Source organism: Alternaria postmessia, assembly GCF_024291825.1.
Source record: "Alternaria postmessia strain BMP 2775 chromosome Unknown scaffold_21, whole genome shotgun sequence".
Classification (NCBI taxonomy): domain Eukaryota; kingdom Fungi; phylum Ascomycota; class Dothideomycetes; order Pleosporales; family Pleosporaceae; genus Alternaria; species Alternaria postmessia.
The window spans coordinates 350070-365395 of record NW_026260094.1 but is presented as its reverse complement, the minus strand read 5'-3'; the positions used below and the strand labels follow the sequence as shown (position 1 = coordinate 365395).

General features: G+C 52.3%; 7 protein-coding genes across 7 annotated transcripts; 4 read left to right on the top strand and 3 right to left on the bottom strand.

The window, feature by feature from the left end:
- Window positions 1-258: 258 nt before the first annotated feature.
- J4E82_004525 (uncharacterized protein) lies at window positions 259-2289 on the bottom strand (the record flags this gene model as incomplete). The annotated part of the gene is made up of 1 exon (XM_051730802.1): window positions 259-2289. One exon carries the CDS (start codon window positions 2287-2289, stop codon window positions 259-261), a length of 2031 nt encoding a protein of 676 aa, XP_051589558.1.
- A 1202-nt stretch (window positions 2290-3491) lies between these two features.
- Window positions 3492-6553, top strand: J4E82_004524 (uncharacterized protein; the record flags this gene model as incomplete). The annotated part of the gene is made up of 4 exons (XM_051730801.1): window positions 3492-3634; window positions 3681-4032; window positions 4080-4326; window positions 4374-6553. The coding sequence occupies 4 exons, from the start codon at window positions 3492-3494 to the stop codon at window positions 6551-6553; spliced, it is 2922 nt and encodes a 973-aa protein (XP_051589557.1).
- A 236-nt stretch (window positions 6554-6789) lies between these two features.
- OLA1 (Obg-like ATPase) lies at window positions 6790-8226 on the bottom strand (the record flags this gene model as incomplete). Its single annotated transcript, XM_051730800.1, has 3 exons — window positions 6790-7338; window positions 7534-8091; window positions 8152-8226. The coding sequence occupies 3 exons, from the start codon at window positions 8224-8226 to the stop codon at window positions 6790-6792; spliced, it is 1182 nt and encodes a 393-aa protein (XP_051589556.1).
- Window positions 8227-8821: 595 nt separating this feature from the next.
- J4E82_004522 (uncharacterized protein) lies at window positions 8822-9680 on the top strand (the record flags this gene model as incomplete). Its single annotated transcript, XM_051730799.1, has 2 exons — window positions 8822-9160; window positions 9207-9680. 2 exons carry the CDS (start codon window positions 8822-8824, stop codon window positions 9678-9680), a joined length of 813 nt encoding a protein of 270 aa, XP_051589555.1.
- A 135-nt stretch (window positions 9681-9815) lies between these two features.
- On the bottom strand, window positions 9816-10469 carry J4E82_004521 (uncharacterized protein; the record flags this gene model as incomplete). The annotated part of the gene is made up of 1 exon (XM_051730798.1): window positions 9816-10469. The coding sequence occupies one exon, from the start codon at window positions 10467-10469 to the stop codon at window positions 9816-9818; it is 654 nt and encodes a 217-aa protein (XP_051589554.1).
- A 220-nt stretch (window positions 10470-10689) lies between these two features.
- On the top strand, window positions 10690-12395 carry J4E82_004520 (uncharacterized protein; the record flags this gene model as incomplete). The annotated part of the gene is made up of 2 exons (XM_051730797.1): window positions 10690-11672; window positions 11720-12395. 2 exons carry the CDS (start codon window positions 10690-10692, stop codon window positions 12393-12395), a joined length of 1659 nt encoding a protein of 552 aa, XP_051589553.1.
- An 816-nt stretch (window positions 12396-13211) lies between these two features.
- On the top strand, window positions 13212-14249 carry J4E82_004519 (uncharacterized protein; the record flags this gene model as incomplete). Its single annotated transcript, XM_051730796.1, has 2 exons — window positions 13212-13365; window positions 13459-14249. 2 exons carry the CDS (start codon window positions 13212-13214, stop codon window positions 14247-14249), a joined length of 945 nt encoding a protein of 314 aa, XP_051589552.1.
- Between the last annotated feature and the right edge of the window lie 1077 nt (window positions 14250-15326).

Sequence of the window (15326 nt, the reverse complement as noted above, 5' to 3'; positions counted from 1 at the left end):
CATAAACTATCATTTGAATCACTATCTTGGATGTAAAAAGGATGCCACAGCACCCGGACCTGCCTTTGTTGGGGGTCCTCCTGGGTATCATGCAGTCAAAAGGTAAGATATGCATGTCCAACAATGAGAAAAGTACTGGTACATCTGTTATCTCATCCGTACACTCCAGCAAACGCCTCTTATGCAATGTATTGCGCATACGAATGCGACGTCTGCTTGTGAAAGGTAATTCACTAACGCCGAAAAATGCAATGGTTGCTAGCAAAGAAGGTGATTCATGTTTTTGGGCACAGCACCTGTCGGGCTCTCAATAAGGTGCCGCTGTGCGCTGCCGGATGATCCGGGTCGAGAATCGCAATCTGTCGCTGTCGCATGCGCGAAAGCCATCTCCTCCTGGATTTGAGCACTAGGCGTACGAGCCTTTGTTGGAGTAAAGCTCTCCATCGGTGGTCGCTTTGGTGAGTGATTGTTGCGGCCGTCCGCATTGGATACGGGTTGGAAGACAAAGTCTGACTTTATCTTGGTGAGCCTTGTTGGCTTCCTGGGAGTAGACGGATTTCGTCGCTTCTCGACATGAATCACGTCGCTGACGTTTTCTTTCGGATCTAGTTTAGTTGACGAGTTGAACTTTGACTCGATGATGGTGAGGGCCGGATCGGATCCTTTGGCCACAGGCTTGCCCACAGCTTTGCCTGCAGGTTTGGCGCCGCCCTTGGTAGCCTTGAAGACATTGTTGATGGCGGGGGCCTCTTTCTTGGACTCCTTCTTCGCCTTGCTCTTAGTTGATACTGCCGCCTTCTTTGGCTGTGCCTTCGGCTTCCTTGCAGGTGCCTTGGTAGCGACTTTGCCGAATAAATCCATCTGCGCATCTGCCTTCCTCTTTGTACCTTTCTTCGAGGGCGTGTCTGGCTCCTCTTTGTTGAACGAGAGTGGAAGTATACGTGGACTTTGTCCAGGTGTGAGCTGCCCTGCGTTGCGGAGCACACCAGGTTTCCGAGGAGTGCCAATGATAACCTCTGCTCTTTGCCTCTCTCTAACCTTGTTTAGATCCTCGTCTGTGACTGTCTTATAGTGCATTGGGTCATCCCATCGCCGCATGTTGGCATAACGGGCGACCTCATCGCAGGGTCCTTTCACTACCAGATCCCACTTGTCCTCGAGATCTTTGCCCATCGGCTCAGGGTCATTGTTCAACCATACTGTGACTCCGTCCTTTCGGTCGCGAACAATGTTGCACATCTCGCGAGCTATGCGTCGCACACCAGGAACCTTCAACGTGGTGCCAGCCACGATAACAGCGTCTGGCCTCATGCGCATGTCATAGGACGCACAAGAACCGATAGACTCGTCATCCGGGTTGTGCTCATTGTAGAGGACCATCCGAGGACGTAGGCGACCAATACCGTGACTTCGCTTGTCTGCGAACTGACGAATTTCGTCGTTCTCCACACAGCTCGGGCAGGGTGGCGGGCTGGGTCCCTTGAACTGCTCGGCGTCGAAATCTTTAACTACATGGCATTTGGAGCACACCATGTAATCTAGACCACCATGCACCTGGACAGTCTTGGGCCAAGGCCCCTTCTTAGGCAGGGGAACCTGTGTACTTAGAGGGGGTAAGGAAGTGTCTATGCCGTCGACATTCTGGGTGTAAAGTCGCATTAGACGTCCCTCCTGGGCTAGGGTCGCGAGAAGATGGTGGAAGGCGGTGGGCTCAGCAGCTTTGGTGTGCTGGGATAGTGTGCGCACCATGTCATGGAATGTCGATGTGGACGTGTCATCCTGGTACACAGACGCATCGAAAAGATCCTTGCCAGAGGATTTGAGCCTGTGCTCCTTCTTGAGCGTGTTGAACAGGCCCGTAGCGGATCGGAAGTCGGGAATGCCTGCAGAAACTGAGATGCCTGCACCTGCTATCACCACAATCTTGCGCTTTTTGTGCAAAACGCTCAGTAGGCGCTGCAGCTGTGGCAGCTCTTCTTCTTCCACGCTAGACCCTGAGAGGTCTAGGTACTCTGCCGTACGCTCCTTGGGCTCTGCAGTCTTCCTCCTCTTTGCTGGGCGCGGATTATCGTCGTTGCTGGAAGGTGGAGAAGGCATGTCTTCTGGGGCGGGCGAGGTCTTGGCGGACGAGCGTCGCGAGGAAGACGGGGACATGTATGCACGACGTTGAGCGAAGGATTTGCTAAGCTCGGGCGGTGGAGTGGGCGACCGAGAAAGAATAGAGAGATCTGAATCCGAGATCTCGGTCAAGGGCGAGCTTGGCTCGTTGTTTAGCGTGTTGTATGCCATTGTGAAGGCGCGCGAGGTGAAGGACAATAGGCAGCGGCAGCCGTGGATCGTGAGGAAGGCTCAACGGTGAGCACAAAGCACCTTGCTCCAGGGACACGACGCGTCTGGTGTTACAGAAGTCCTTGCAGCTTGACGAACGTAGTCGAATCGCGCATTAAATTCAGCTTATTTTTCCCAGGTATGCCGCGTGCTGGAGATGTGTGTGTGTGTGTGTGTGTGTGTAGATTGTGGTGGTGTGAAAAGCGTGGGTTGGGGGCTGTCGGTCGTTGCTGCCGTCGCTGCCGTTTGGATCCCCGTAGAGGAAATCCGTCAGATGGAAGAGGTGCGCTAGGCCATTGTGAGGCTCCGAGAAAGCGCGATAATAATAGGACAGGCGCGCGTCCGGGGTAGACGCGTCTGTGTGTGGACGTGAAGGGGTGGGTGGGAGGTGTAAAGAGGTTGGCGGTGGATGCGATGACGGGCGAACGCTGGTTGACCTGGACAACCATGGGCGCCGGGTAGTCATGCCAAGAAAAGAACCTAAACACTCGACATGTTTACGCTTGCGGCACGTCTGTGCTTGACTGATCGATCGGCAGAATCGTTACATTAACACTTGAGAGCTGTGTGCAAGCCGTAGACATGGAGTACAAAGACGAGCTCTGGAGCAAGTCTCCATCTGTCATGCTTCCATTCGGACGGCACGTTATCATGCTCTCCCAGATGCCGTGACAGCCACAGCGCATGCGACCCCTCCCGAGTTCTTAGGGATCGGCGCAATGCGCTTATTAGACCGTGACGATCCTGACATCGTATAGCGGATGGGAGCGCTTCGCATTATGTTTTAAATTCTTGCGATAACCTCCACCGACATTCTGAGAGCGATGACAGCTCGAGATGACGATTGTGCGCGAAGCTCTCACGAACAGCACACCAGATGGAACCGCGCTAGCCATCGTTAGCTCATCGCTTACTGCCGCGAGCTGATCCCAGACAACCGGAGCGCAGCCTCATCAACCTCTGAGACTCTCCGCGTCCGTCACAGTCTTGAATTTTTGTTTTCCGTTTCCTTGTAGTCTCTGTGATACCCGACGACTTGCTCGTCACCACCTTCGTGTTGCGTCTAGTACGGCCTTGTTTGCCAAGCTCTTTCCCATCTCTTATTCTCTCGACTGCTCTCATCTCTCAATCAACCAGTCGCCTGGCATAGCCATCCCACAAACATGGACGGTGCAAGCTACAACATGGACGTGGATGATCTGTTCGGAGACTCAGAACATGTCAACATACAGACGATCAACACAACGCCGCCTGTCAAAGGGCTCGACGGCCGACTCGACGAGCTTGCGTCTATTGGCTGTTGCCAGTAAGTGGGCCGGGGCAAGTCTACTGCCTTGACTAACAAGTGATAGGAAGATAGCCTGGTCCAAGAATGGCTGCGTTGCGTACATAAATCCAGATGGCTACTCTGTCAACCTAAAGATCTTCTCACGCGACCCTGAATCAGGCAAATGGGATCTCGGAAGAAGCGTCCCTCTCGAGCTACCGCAAGGCCGCGAAGTCTTCCCTTTGACCCACTTGTCATGGAGCCACCTAGGCAATGATCTTGCTGTCACGGATGATGCAGGTCGGGTCATGGTCTTCTCATGCGCCATGGCCTTGGACCGCATGCATTTCACCAGAGCCGAAGTAGCTCAGCCAGAGTCTGAAATAGATGCTGTCGTTGGGATGCATTGGCTAGCCATCCTGCCCTACGCACAGAAGGTAAGACTCCTCAGGTATTCAGCAGCGTGGTTCTAATATGCATGCAGAATCTCATCGCTTGGTCAGCTGTGCGAGAAGGAGGCAAATGGAAATGGAACATCAAACAACACATGTTCAACAACGCTCATCATCCTATAGACGGCAAAGCGTCTTTTGTATATCTGAAGAGACATGGCGAACTTAGGCTTCGTTTCCAGCAGATTGATAACCACTGGCAAGAGGTTTCTGCCCAGCTTGGGCCCATGATCTCAACCAAGGAGTCATTCACTCATGCGGCATTTGCGTCCAACAATGGTAAATTTCGGTTCAATCTATGAATTTGCCAAACTAATTCGATACAGACAATACTCTCCTGTTGGCAGCTTATGATGTCAAAAGGCGGTTACACTTGTACCGAGTCGAGACAGTCTGGAATGTGCCGACAGACAAGCGGAGCCAGAATGCAGGCCCCTTCGAAAAGCCATCAATCCAGGTCTCTCTAATTGCTTTGGAAGACGACTGCAATCCTGTCGACCTTGCGAACGACGACTTGAGTAACGGGACAGCATCAAGGGGCGCTGCTGCTGCTCAACTTACACATCTCAACTTTCTTCCAATTACACCCGAACAGGACGACGGCTCAATACCTACCATTCAAGCGATATATTGCAAGCCACCAAATCCTATATCATACGATCTCAACGCCCACGAGACCCGCTACAGTATCATCGTCAAATGGGAAGTGCATCAAGAGCAGCACAGTCAACTCCATTCTAGCCTTGATCAAGTAACGTCAAAGAAGAAGAGCGTAAGCTCGATACCTGCGCAGAACACTTTCCTTCTGAAAAGGCAGCCTGATTTCTCCCTGCATGGCGTCGTCTTGGACTTTTGTCCGATATGGTATAACATGCTCCTGGCGTTCGCCTACAGCGATGGGGCTATCGAGTTCAGGAAGCGATCCACCATGGAAGTAGTCATGCCAGATGACAATACCGATACTGTAACATCGCTATTACAAGCTGGGTTTGTCTTCCAACATGCAGAACCTTCGTTACACGTTGCGTTGTCGCCCAATCACTGCATGGCGGTATGCATGCAGTTGGACGGCAACCCAAAATTACGCTCCATGGAATACTCTCACGGTACCCTCTCGTCAGACGACGATGACCCACGGCATTCCGCCGCACTCGCAGCACTCATCCTACAGTCCTCCTCGGCAGCAAACCAATACTACTCTAGCGACGACATCTTCGCTATCATCAGCTCCCTTAGCGAGAAACGCAAGCATGACTTCATCAACCTCCTCTTCGAAGGACTCCAAGTTAACATTGATTGTGGTGTGGACGACACTTCTAGCAACCACTTTCTCCTCCTTGGTCGCGGTCCCTTCTTCGTAAAGACGCTTTCGGCCATGAACCTTCTCGGCCTTCAAGGCACCGTCGAACGATCCCTAAGCAGCAAGATGGCCTGGCAGATTATCAATATACGATTCGTCACGCAAACCCTGACCACCATCTTCCGCCTGCATGGCGATACATCAAAGAACAACCTCAAGCCCGAAGGTGTACCACAAATGATCGGAACAAGCAGATGGACCATGCACTTCATGGCATACATCTTCGACGAGCTCTTCACCATCGGTCGCGCGATATCCGACCTCCCCGCCGGCACCGAGCTCACACGCTCTGTGCTCGAAGACAAGATTCACGAGCTCAACAAACCCGCCCTCCTGCTCCTCCTCTCTGCCTTCCCCCGCGCCATGATGAAACTCTGGGCTCAACCAATCCAATGGGTAAAGCGCAGCGCAGCAGCCTACGTCCGACCCCCTCAAGAAGGCAGCCCTCCCGGGCCGCCCCAGACCCCAGAAGCCAAAAAGCTATACTCCCCCCTCGACCAAGCCGTAACCGAAGTCCCCTTCGAATACCGCTGGTTTGAAGTGCTCATCAGCGAAACGCAAAATCACGTCCGCGGCATCTACAAACAGCGCAATCTAACGGACATGCAGCGCAATAGCATCGAGCGGGAACTCCTCCTAGGAAAAATCCCCGACATCCTCTTCCCCGCAGCAAAACGCCTCGTCACAGATACCCTCTGGAACAGCAACCAGCAAAACGGCTGTCTGGCTGATAAACTCGACATGGGGAAACTCATGTTCTTCGATACCACGTGGCTTGGTTTCCAGGATAGCAAGCGTGCGAGGATATGGCACGAGCAGCACGTTGTGGATGTGTGTCAGAAGATGATTATTAGGGGCACGGGGACTTGGGTTCATCCTGTGGGGAGTGCGACGGGTGGTGGGAATCGTGGGAGGAGCGATAGTACTAATAGTGCTGCTGGAGCGAACGGGGATGCGGCGGGTGGGGAGAGGAAGAGAAGGAATTTGCTCAGGCAGTGTACGAGATGTGGTGCGTGTATGGAGGATGTCGTGCCTGGGTTGCCAGGGTATACTGCGGCACACTATCAGTACTTGCTGGGTGTGAGCAAGCATTGTATTTGTGGAAATAGTTGGATGCTTGTTGAGACTAAAGGCAAGGCGAAGTAGTTGGGCTTGCGAAGAGGTATGTAATTTGGATAGAGATATCTGGTAGGAAAATTTCTAGCTCTTCATAATAGAAACGTCAGTATTCAAGCATCACAGCATGATATGCAAAGATCATGTTTGTGGGTATGTTTATCTTCATTCATTCAGTGCAGTCTAGCTGCTTTTCATGTAGCTCATCGTAAGATGGCAGTAGATCATAAACACATACACACGTGGACAAGACTCAGAAAAGCTGTTTATGCCTTGGCGGCACCAGCCTTGATGAGGAGAACATCACCGTCCTCGACAACGTAGTCCTTGCCCTTTGTCATAATCTTGCCCTTTGCCTTCAAAGTGGCTTCATCTCCCTCTTCCTTCAGTGCGCTGTAGTTGTATACGATAGCCTGGATGAAGGTCTTCTCGAAATCACCGTGGATTACACCAGCAGCTTGTGGCGCCTTGGTGCCAGTCCTAATTGTCCATTGTCGGACCTCATCGGTACCAGTGGTGAAGAAGCTACCAAGTTGAAGAGCCTTGCGCATGGTCTGGATGGCCTTGGGCAGCGCTGACGTGGTCTCGAGGGTCTTGAGCTCTTCGGCAGCCTCCGCGTCAGACATGACAGCGAGGCGCTCCTCGAGTTGTACTGAAATGGGAATGATTGGGTCACCAGGGGCGTTGGTCTTGACCCATTCGGCAATCTTGGGTAGATGCTTGTTCTTCTTGCGGATGTAGTCCCTCTCGCTCAAGTTGACGAGGGTTACGACGGGCTTAGCTGAGAGGAGGAAAAGAGGGTTGATGTGCTCGACCTAACAAACTGTAAGTATATGCTTGCAAGGAGTATCTCAGAAACGTGATGTAGTTGGGATATTGTTAATCAGAGTAGGACTTCACTTCAGAACGGCCCAGCGTTAATGGGCCATCAGAGAGCTGGGATTATAGAGCAATCGCTCTTTGTCATCTTCTAACAGGGGGTGTGAGAAAAGGAAATAAGATGTACATACCTCCTTAGGTGACCAGTTGCCCTTCCGGACATCCTTGCCGTCCTGGAGCATCTGAAGGACCTTCTCGACTGTGGCTTGCTCCTCCTTGAGCTTCTTCATCTCCAAACTCTGACCGCCTCTCCTTGTCTCCTTTTGAAGAGCAACGAGTGCCTTCTCAGTGAACTCAATGTCTTTCAGGCGCAGCTCCTCGGCGATGATGTCCAAGTCACGGATCGGGTCAACGTCACCCTCAACGTGGATGATCTCGGCGTCGTCGAAGCATCGGACTACTTGGAAGATGGCATCGACGGCACGGATGTGCGACAAGAAGGCGTTACCGAGACCGGCACCAGTGGAGGCACCGCGCGTCAGACCAGCAATATCGTAGATGGTCAAGTGGGCAGGAACGACCGACTTGGGCTTGTAGTGCTCTACCAGCCAGTCGAAGCGCTCATCTGGGACAATGACGCGCGACTCTTCTGGGTCGATGGTGGCATATGGGAAGTTGGCGGGGTTACCAAGAGAGCACTTGGTGATGGCTTGGAACAGAGTCGACTTGCCGACGTTTGCTAGGCCAACCTGGCAATCACTGTTAATGTGAGAACGCGACGAGGCAAGCTATGTAGGGCTCTCACTCACGATACCGGTCTTCAAGTTGTTTCCTGGCCTGCCGAGCGGAAGCTTCACCTCCTGGACTTGCTTCTTGGGAGGCATCTTTTTCTTCTTGGGCGCGGACGCGTAGGTGCGAGCGGCTGTGAAGGCGATGAAAAATTTGGTGGGAGAAGGTGAAGAGTGTAAAGAGGCCGAAAAATGACAGGCAGTTCTTGCTGCCGGAGAGTAAAAAGTGGGTATCAAAGAAGAGAAAGAGAAGGTCGTCAGAGGCGGCGTGAGGGGCATTAGCAGCCGAAATGCATTTTCCTGGAACAAGCAGAGGCTGGAGGTCCAATCGAATTTTCAAGAGTTTATGTGGCTAGGGTGGCGTCCGTGCGGCGCTTGCTCCAACGCGGCAAGCGCCTGGTCCAGTGCAGATCGCCAGAGCATGGGCGGTTGGGGCAGTTCGTCGTCGACATCACCGCCCATACCTCCATCTCCGCATATTACTTCGAGGGCTGGTCCCGCTCACTGACCTCTACCCTCCCGCCCCCGCACCAGTACCTCACACCATTCAGCATCCTTTACCAGCGTCTATGATACCCCACCCTCCATCTTCGGTACCAAACGTAGAGAGATACCTACCGCAATAGATACCACACTCGATTTCTAAACATTGCACCACACCCATCCATACATCTCACCACACTCACACAAAATGTCGTCCTCTGCCCGACCAAAACCCTCGCGCAAAAGCTCCGGCAACCATAGGAGTACGCTGTCACTTACAAGAACCGAGGTCACCATACATGTCTATGATCTACTACCCCCCGGCAAGGTCGCCACTGTGCTCTGGGCGATTGGAAGTTCTCTCCTACACACGGGTGTTGTTATTGGTGATAGGGAATATGCATATGGCGGGCATGACCGGCGGGATCTAACGGGAGTGTACTGGACGAAACCTGGGCAAGAACCCCCAGGTGGTACTTTCAAGCAGGCGATCTTACATGGCTTCTCTTTTCGGCCTGAAGAAGAATTAGAGGCTATCATCCAAGAGGTATGCAACAGCATTCGTATTCAGAGAACTGGCTAACGTGTCACAGGCCTCGCACGAGTTTCAAGGAACGTCGTATAACCTCCTCACCAAGAACTGCAACCACTTCACGTCCTACCTCTGCGAAAAGCTCACCGGTCGCCCAGCCCCAAGCTATCTGAATCGTGCCGCTAGCATCGGCGTCGCTCTGCCATGCGTTGTACCACGGGAATGGATAGCGCCACCGGATTATGATACTGCTGATGGAGAGTTGCTTGACGAGGAGTTCGAAGACGAAGGAGCGTCGATGCTGCGGCACGACCGAGAACGAGAACGCCATCGCACCGCTGAGGAGGCAAGGGGCTGGGAAAACGAGAGCTATTCTGCTGGAAGTAGTCGTAGTGATCAAGGAATCGCAAGAGGGCCTATTAGGTATGAGGCTGGAAATCTTGCACCCAGGCTTGTCAACATCGCGGAAACGGATTCTAGTGGTCGGCCTATTCCACCCGCTGAAAGGGCACCATTGCCAAAAAATCTGACATGACTCTCGAATTGGTCTAATTTGCCCTTGGTCACTATACACTGCTCTTTGTGATGCATGCCTTCAAGTGAGGGCCCATACCCATAGACGCCTAGTGATGCCCTACTATCATCGTACACTGCTGCTTTCTCACAGACTCTAACCCAATCTCCTTGGCTTCTTGCTCCTCACACCACCAAACTTCAGTCTCGTAGAGTCGGCTAGTTTGACAATCAACGGCCGTATCCTCTTTCCCTCGGATCCCAGTATCGCCTTTGTGACTGCCTCCCTGCCTGGCCCAAATCCTCTGTAAATCAACTCCAACTTCTGAATCTGTGGCAGCAAGCCCTTGTCCTGGATCCGGTTCATGAGGAAAGCTGCGAGTTGGTAGGCAGCATCGTATGACCCGCGCCCCGCTTTCCGGAAACCAATGTTTCCACACGATACCGAGATGAGGGGATTGCGATTTGGCTGTGTGAGACACAGATGTGTGTTGTGCTTGGTAGCGTAAACGTGTAATTTGTGCTTGTCGTCCTCTTCCCACTCGCGTGGTGCAAGATTCTTGAAGCCCGGGGTCCCGTCGGCGTTGGGTATTATGTTCCCAAAGTGGTCAGGACCTGCGTTCTTGAAGTTGCGTGACACATTGCCGAGGAGACTGTCCATTGACAAAGAGGGCTTATTGCGGTCGGTGGGAGACGCATTGAGGGCTTGTGTGCTGTGGGAGAAGGGTCGCAGAGGCTGCGTGTGTTGACATGATGCGCGAATTGTGCATGTGAGCGATCGAAACGTCCGTAAGGTGGTGTTGCTGGCCATGTTGGAGGCGGTATCGATGCCCCGATTGAGGTTCGCGGATGCAGTGACTTGCTAGAAGGTCGAAGAAAGTTGCGAGCTTGGCACTACCGCGGAAAAAGATGGCGATGCCGAAACTGACGTCCTTCACCCAACATTTGCCGCGCCCACTTTCTAAACATCTTCCCTCTGGGCCGGTTGTACTTCAATTTAATTTTAGTCCTATTGTGTTCGATCCTAGAGCATGAGGCCCCAAACAGCAAACACATTCGCCGCCACTGCGCGATGGAGCATACAACCCGCCGCTGCTACGCCTGCAAGCGCATATGGAAGAGCTGCAGCGTATAGACGGATATCGACACTGCCAAGAGCTTCGCAAGTCCCCTCCGCACGCACCTCACTCCCACCCACACCCACACTTTCCTCTCAACGCTTCCTCCGCAGCGAGTTCTTACCCCAAGATGTTCTCTTCCGCACGTCATCCGCATACGCCCGCCACTTCTCTTCTCGCCCCGCACTGTACGAGCAAGCGCAAAAGCAAAAACCTGTAAAGGACGAGGAGCCCCAGTCCACCAAGTCTACAGACTCTGAGGCCAACACAGCAGAGCAGGCTGCAGGCGACCAGGCAAGGAAAGAGGGCGAGGAAGCCAAAGAGAAGAAGGACGGAGAGGAGGAATCTGGTGAACAGAAAGAGGGCGAGGAGGGCCAGAAAAAAAAGAAGGAGGACGCGCCTCCACCTCCACCCCACGGTGACAAGACACCATGGCAAGTCTTCACCGAGACCTTGAAGCAGGAGTTCCAGGCCTCCAAGGACTGGAATGAGGGTACAAAGCAGTTGGGTGGTGCACTACACGACTTCCAGCAGAATCCTAATGTTCAGAAAGCTGGACAGATTTCTGAAGCTGCCAAGACAAAGACAACCGAGGCATTGAAGGCCACAGCATCAGCTGTCGGTCACGGTGCGGCGTGGACATGGGACACCATGCCGGTCAAGGGCGTTCGCGCTGCTGCTCGGGTTACCGGAAGTGGCCTCGAATACGCAACCCGACCAGTGCGACAAACCAAGGCCTTCCAGGCTGTGAAGGAGACCATTGATGATGGTAGCTCGTCAAGATACGGTGGATGGGTCGAGAAGGAGGAGCGTAGGAAGAGGCGTGAGCTGCGCGAACTCAACGAACTCCAGAGAACAGGTGGTAGGACCTTGGGGCCAATGGAAGAAGACCCAAAGTAAGACTTTTCCAAGTAGCTCAAAAGCTTCGACTGACAATTCGCAGCGCTGGTACCAATGTCACTCTGCACAAGGACGCCAAGTACAAGGAAGTCTGGAGAGAGTGGAAGGACAACTCAAAGCTCGCCCAGGGCTTCTTCGGCATGAAGACCGTCTACAGGGAGTCCGAAAACCCCCTCATCGAGACTGCCCGCAGTATCACCGACCGCATCACTGGCTTCTTCGCCGAGAATGAGACGGCCATGGTCATTAAGAGATTCAGAGAAATGGACCCCAACTTCCAAATGGAACCTTTCCTGACCGAGATGCGCGAATACATCCTCCCAGAAGTCTTGGACGCATACGTCAAGGGCGATATCGCAGTCCTGAAAGAGTGGTTGTCAGCAGCACAATACTCAGTCTACGCAGCGCTGATGCAACAATACCAAGCCGCAGGTCTGAAGTCTGACGGAAAGATTGTCGATATCCGTGGTGTTGATGTCCTGAACGCGAAACTGCTAGAGCCAGGAGAGATCCCAGTCTTCATCCTTACCTGCAGAACACAAGAAGTGCACGTATACCGCAACGCCAAGTCTGGTGAACTCGCATCCGGCATGGATGACAAGGTCCAACAAGTCACATACGCTATTGGTGTCACCAGGATACCAGAAGACGTGAACAACCCCGAAACACGAGGATGGAGATTGATCGAGCTGCAGAAGAGTGCCAGGGATTACTACTGAGCGAGTCGCCAACTTATCCCTTTTTCCTTCAAACCTGTGTTCCCACCCTGTACGAGTACGCCATGTTTTCGCGCGTCTTATGTTCTTCCGGCATCTTTGGCGTCTTAAAAAGATACAGCTATTGCTCTGTTTTTACTATAGTCCCTGGCCTCTACATGGGGTCTATTCTGTTTTCGTCAATGGGTCATGGAAGTGGATAGACGGATGCTGTAGAAGAGTACGGCGTCCTACATGACACACTTCTCTACTCTGTATGTATAGTATGATGATTTGATGGATCGGTGGAGTGGAAATACCACGTGTAAAGCATGAGGAATGTGCCCTGAAGACGGAATTGAGAAAAATCAACCCTCACTTCGTACGTTATGCGTCCCCTTAGGACATGTCTTCCTCTTTTCGATAATTGTCAGATTCCGAAGTGAGGTTCCTTAAGCCCATAGCATACCTGTTGTCACAAGCAATGCGTATAGGGACATGTTTTAGTGGTGTGGTAGGCATTGGCGCCAACCCATTCAACTTGAAAGGGGAGGAACATCCACGCCAGACTCCCCAGCCTTGATCAAGTCCTTCATCGGCCGAAGTACGCACCAAAACACTCACACAGTCGACGACATTCCAATAGTATTTATCTTGGCTGCCGTCGAACCAAATTTCCCCTGACAAAGTCGAACCAACAGCCCGCGTTCTCTCAGCCGAGGCATTCCAATTCCGAAGAGTCCGAGCTTGCGCGGAACCTCCGATATTACCAAACGCTCACCGACTTCCCTCTAGCCCAGGAAAAGTTTCTGATTCTAGGCGCCGCGCAGATACGTAACCATGATATCCGCAAGGTCTACCTTATCTGGGCATGTGGGTCGGAGTCTGGGACTCGGGGGTAGGAGGGCATTGGCCCCGCGCGAAGTCGGCCGGTGTTGTATAAAGCCTGGTCGTGGTACAGATAGGAGGATTTTTAGGTGGCAGAGTACTGTTTGTAAGTCTTCCTTGTTCTCGATTGGGTGGGCTGGACCACTATCTGTCGTCATACTAGAATCGAAGAAGAATATCGAAACTAACATTTTCGTAGCAGAATCGCAAACTTCACAACCCATATCAACGCCACCACCACCACCACCCAATCCAAATCTCCAGAAGGCCAAACGCCCAATCTACATCCGCCTACCTATCGCTCTCGCTCTCACCCTTCTCACCTTCACAGGCGGCTTCATCATGGCCGGCGCCCCCGCAATCGAGTCCCTCAGGGACCTCTCGAACCCACCCACCGACGCTGAGACCTTAGAAATGTTCAAGCCCTCCACAGAACAAGTCGCGGAAATAGAACGAAGCATATTCGAGCACCCGATCACAAAATCCTTACTCGAAGACCCCAAATACATTCCTTCGCGCCCCCACCTCAAAATCCCAGAGGGTCTGCGAGCACAAAACTTGACTGGAGGCACTTTACTCGGTCCCGACAAAATCGCCGTCCCACCGCTACAATTCAGCACCGCAGACGGCTCATCGTTTGTCTCTCTGCAATATCTCGGTGAAGCGCTCTGCGGACACCCTGGTATCGTCCACGGAGGCCTCCTAGCCACGCTCTTGGACGAAGGACTAGCACGATGCTGTTTCCCTGCTTTGCCCAACAAAGTAGGTGTCACTGCCAGTTTAAACATTACATACAAGGCGCCGTGCATGGCGGGGCAGATTGTCGTTCTAAGGGCGGAGACGACAAAGGTTGAGGGGAGGAAAGCATGGGTCAAGGGCTGGTTGGAGACGATTCCCAAGGAGGGCAAGGAGCCGCTCATCCTAACGGAGGCAGAGGCATTGTTTATTGAGCCGAGACAGGCGGCGCAGATGAGGAGGGTTGTTAATTAGATTTGGGGTGAAAAGGGATGGTACGGCATTCTCAGGGCGTTGGGGGAGTATCACGTTTAATGTGGACGGTCATTCGTTCGCCGATAGACTTCTAGAGTTGCGGTCTGGAAAGACAATAGTATGGTTTACTTCAGTGAACGAATATGCACAAAGACTCGGACAACCCCCTCGGACGACGTTAGTCGGTGAGATCAAGATGGTATTATAAGACGAGGGGTCAGCAGCGGAAGCCGTCGAGAGACGATACCAAACAGTTATCGACGCTGGGGCTACCGTACATGAGTCTGAGAGTAAAGACGTGGCCAGACCCGAAGATGAATCTACGCATGATGAAGATCTCGAGGCACATCCAAGAGTCGATGGTCAGGACATTCTCATACAATCTAGAGTTCTCGAGATTTGCGATGAGCCTGTCCTGATCAACCTTCCTGTCATACCCCGTCTTCTAGCTTATATGTGCATGTAGAGAATAATTCTATCTGTGCTGTTGTTGGCTACGGAGTAGTGGAAGACTTTAGCGTACCAGTTCATTTTCTCCCTCTTATATTGTGCAATCGCTCCTGAACTATATTAAGCGCAAGTGTGTCACTCTGTTGATTCGAACATCACATTGACAGACACGGTATTTTGGTACGACACTCGCTTCTTTCATTAAAGTATTAACGTCCGATCCAATTCCTCGAGTCAGCCACTACGTCAACAATAGACGTAACCCTCGCACTGCATGCGAAACATTCGGAACAAGCTAAGCTACTACCTTCCCATCTCACTCACACTCGAGCGACCTTCAACAACAGAGAACAAGACAGGAGGAGATCTTTCCATCTTGCACGACGACGCCATTGAAAAACAAAGATATCCAGATCCGTAGATCTGCGATAACACAACAGCCAACAATAACAACAGGATCAAGATGATGCTGCATCCAAAAGGTAACTTTGGACACAGACCAAGTTGAAAAGTAAAAGAGATATCAGGAAACGAGGAAAAAGAAAAGAGTGTATGAGAAAAGAAAGGAATTTGTGGGGTAAGAGTGTTCTATTTACAACTGAGACTCTTCCGTTTCGAGAGGAGAGA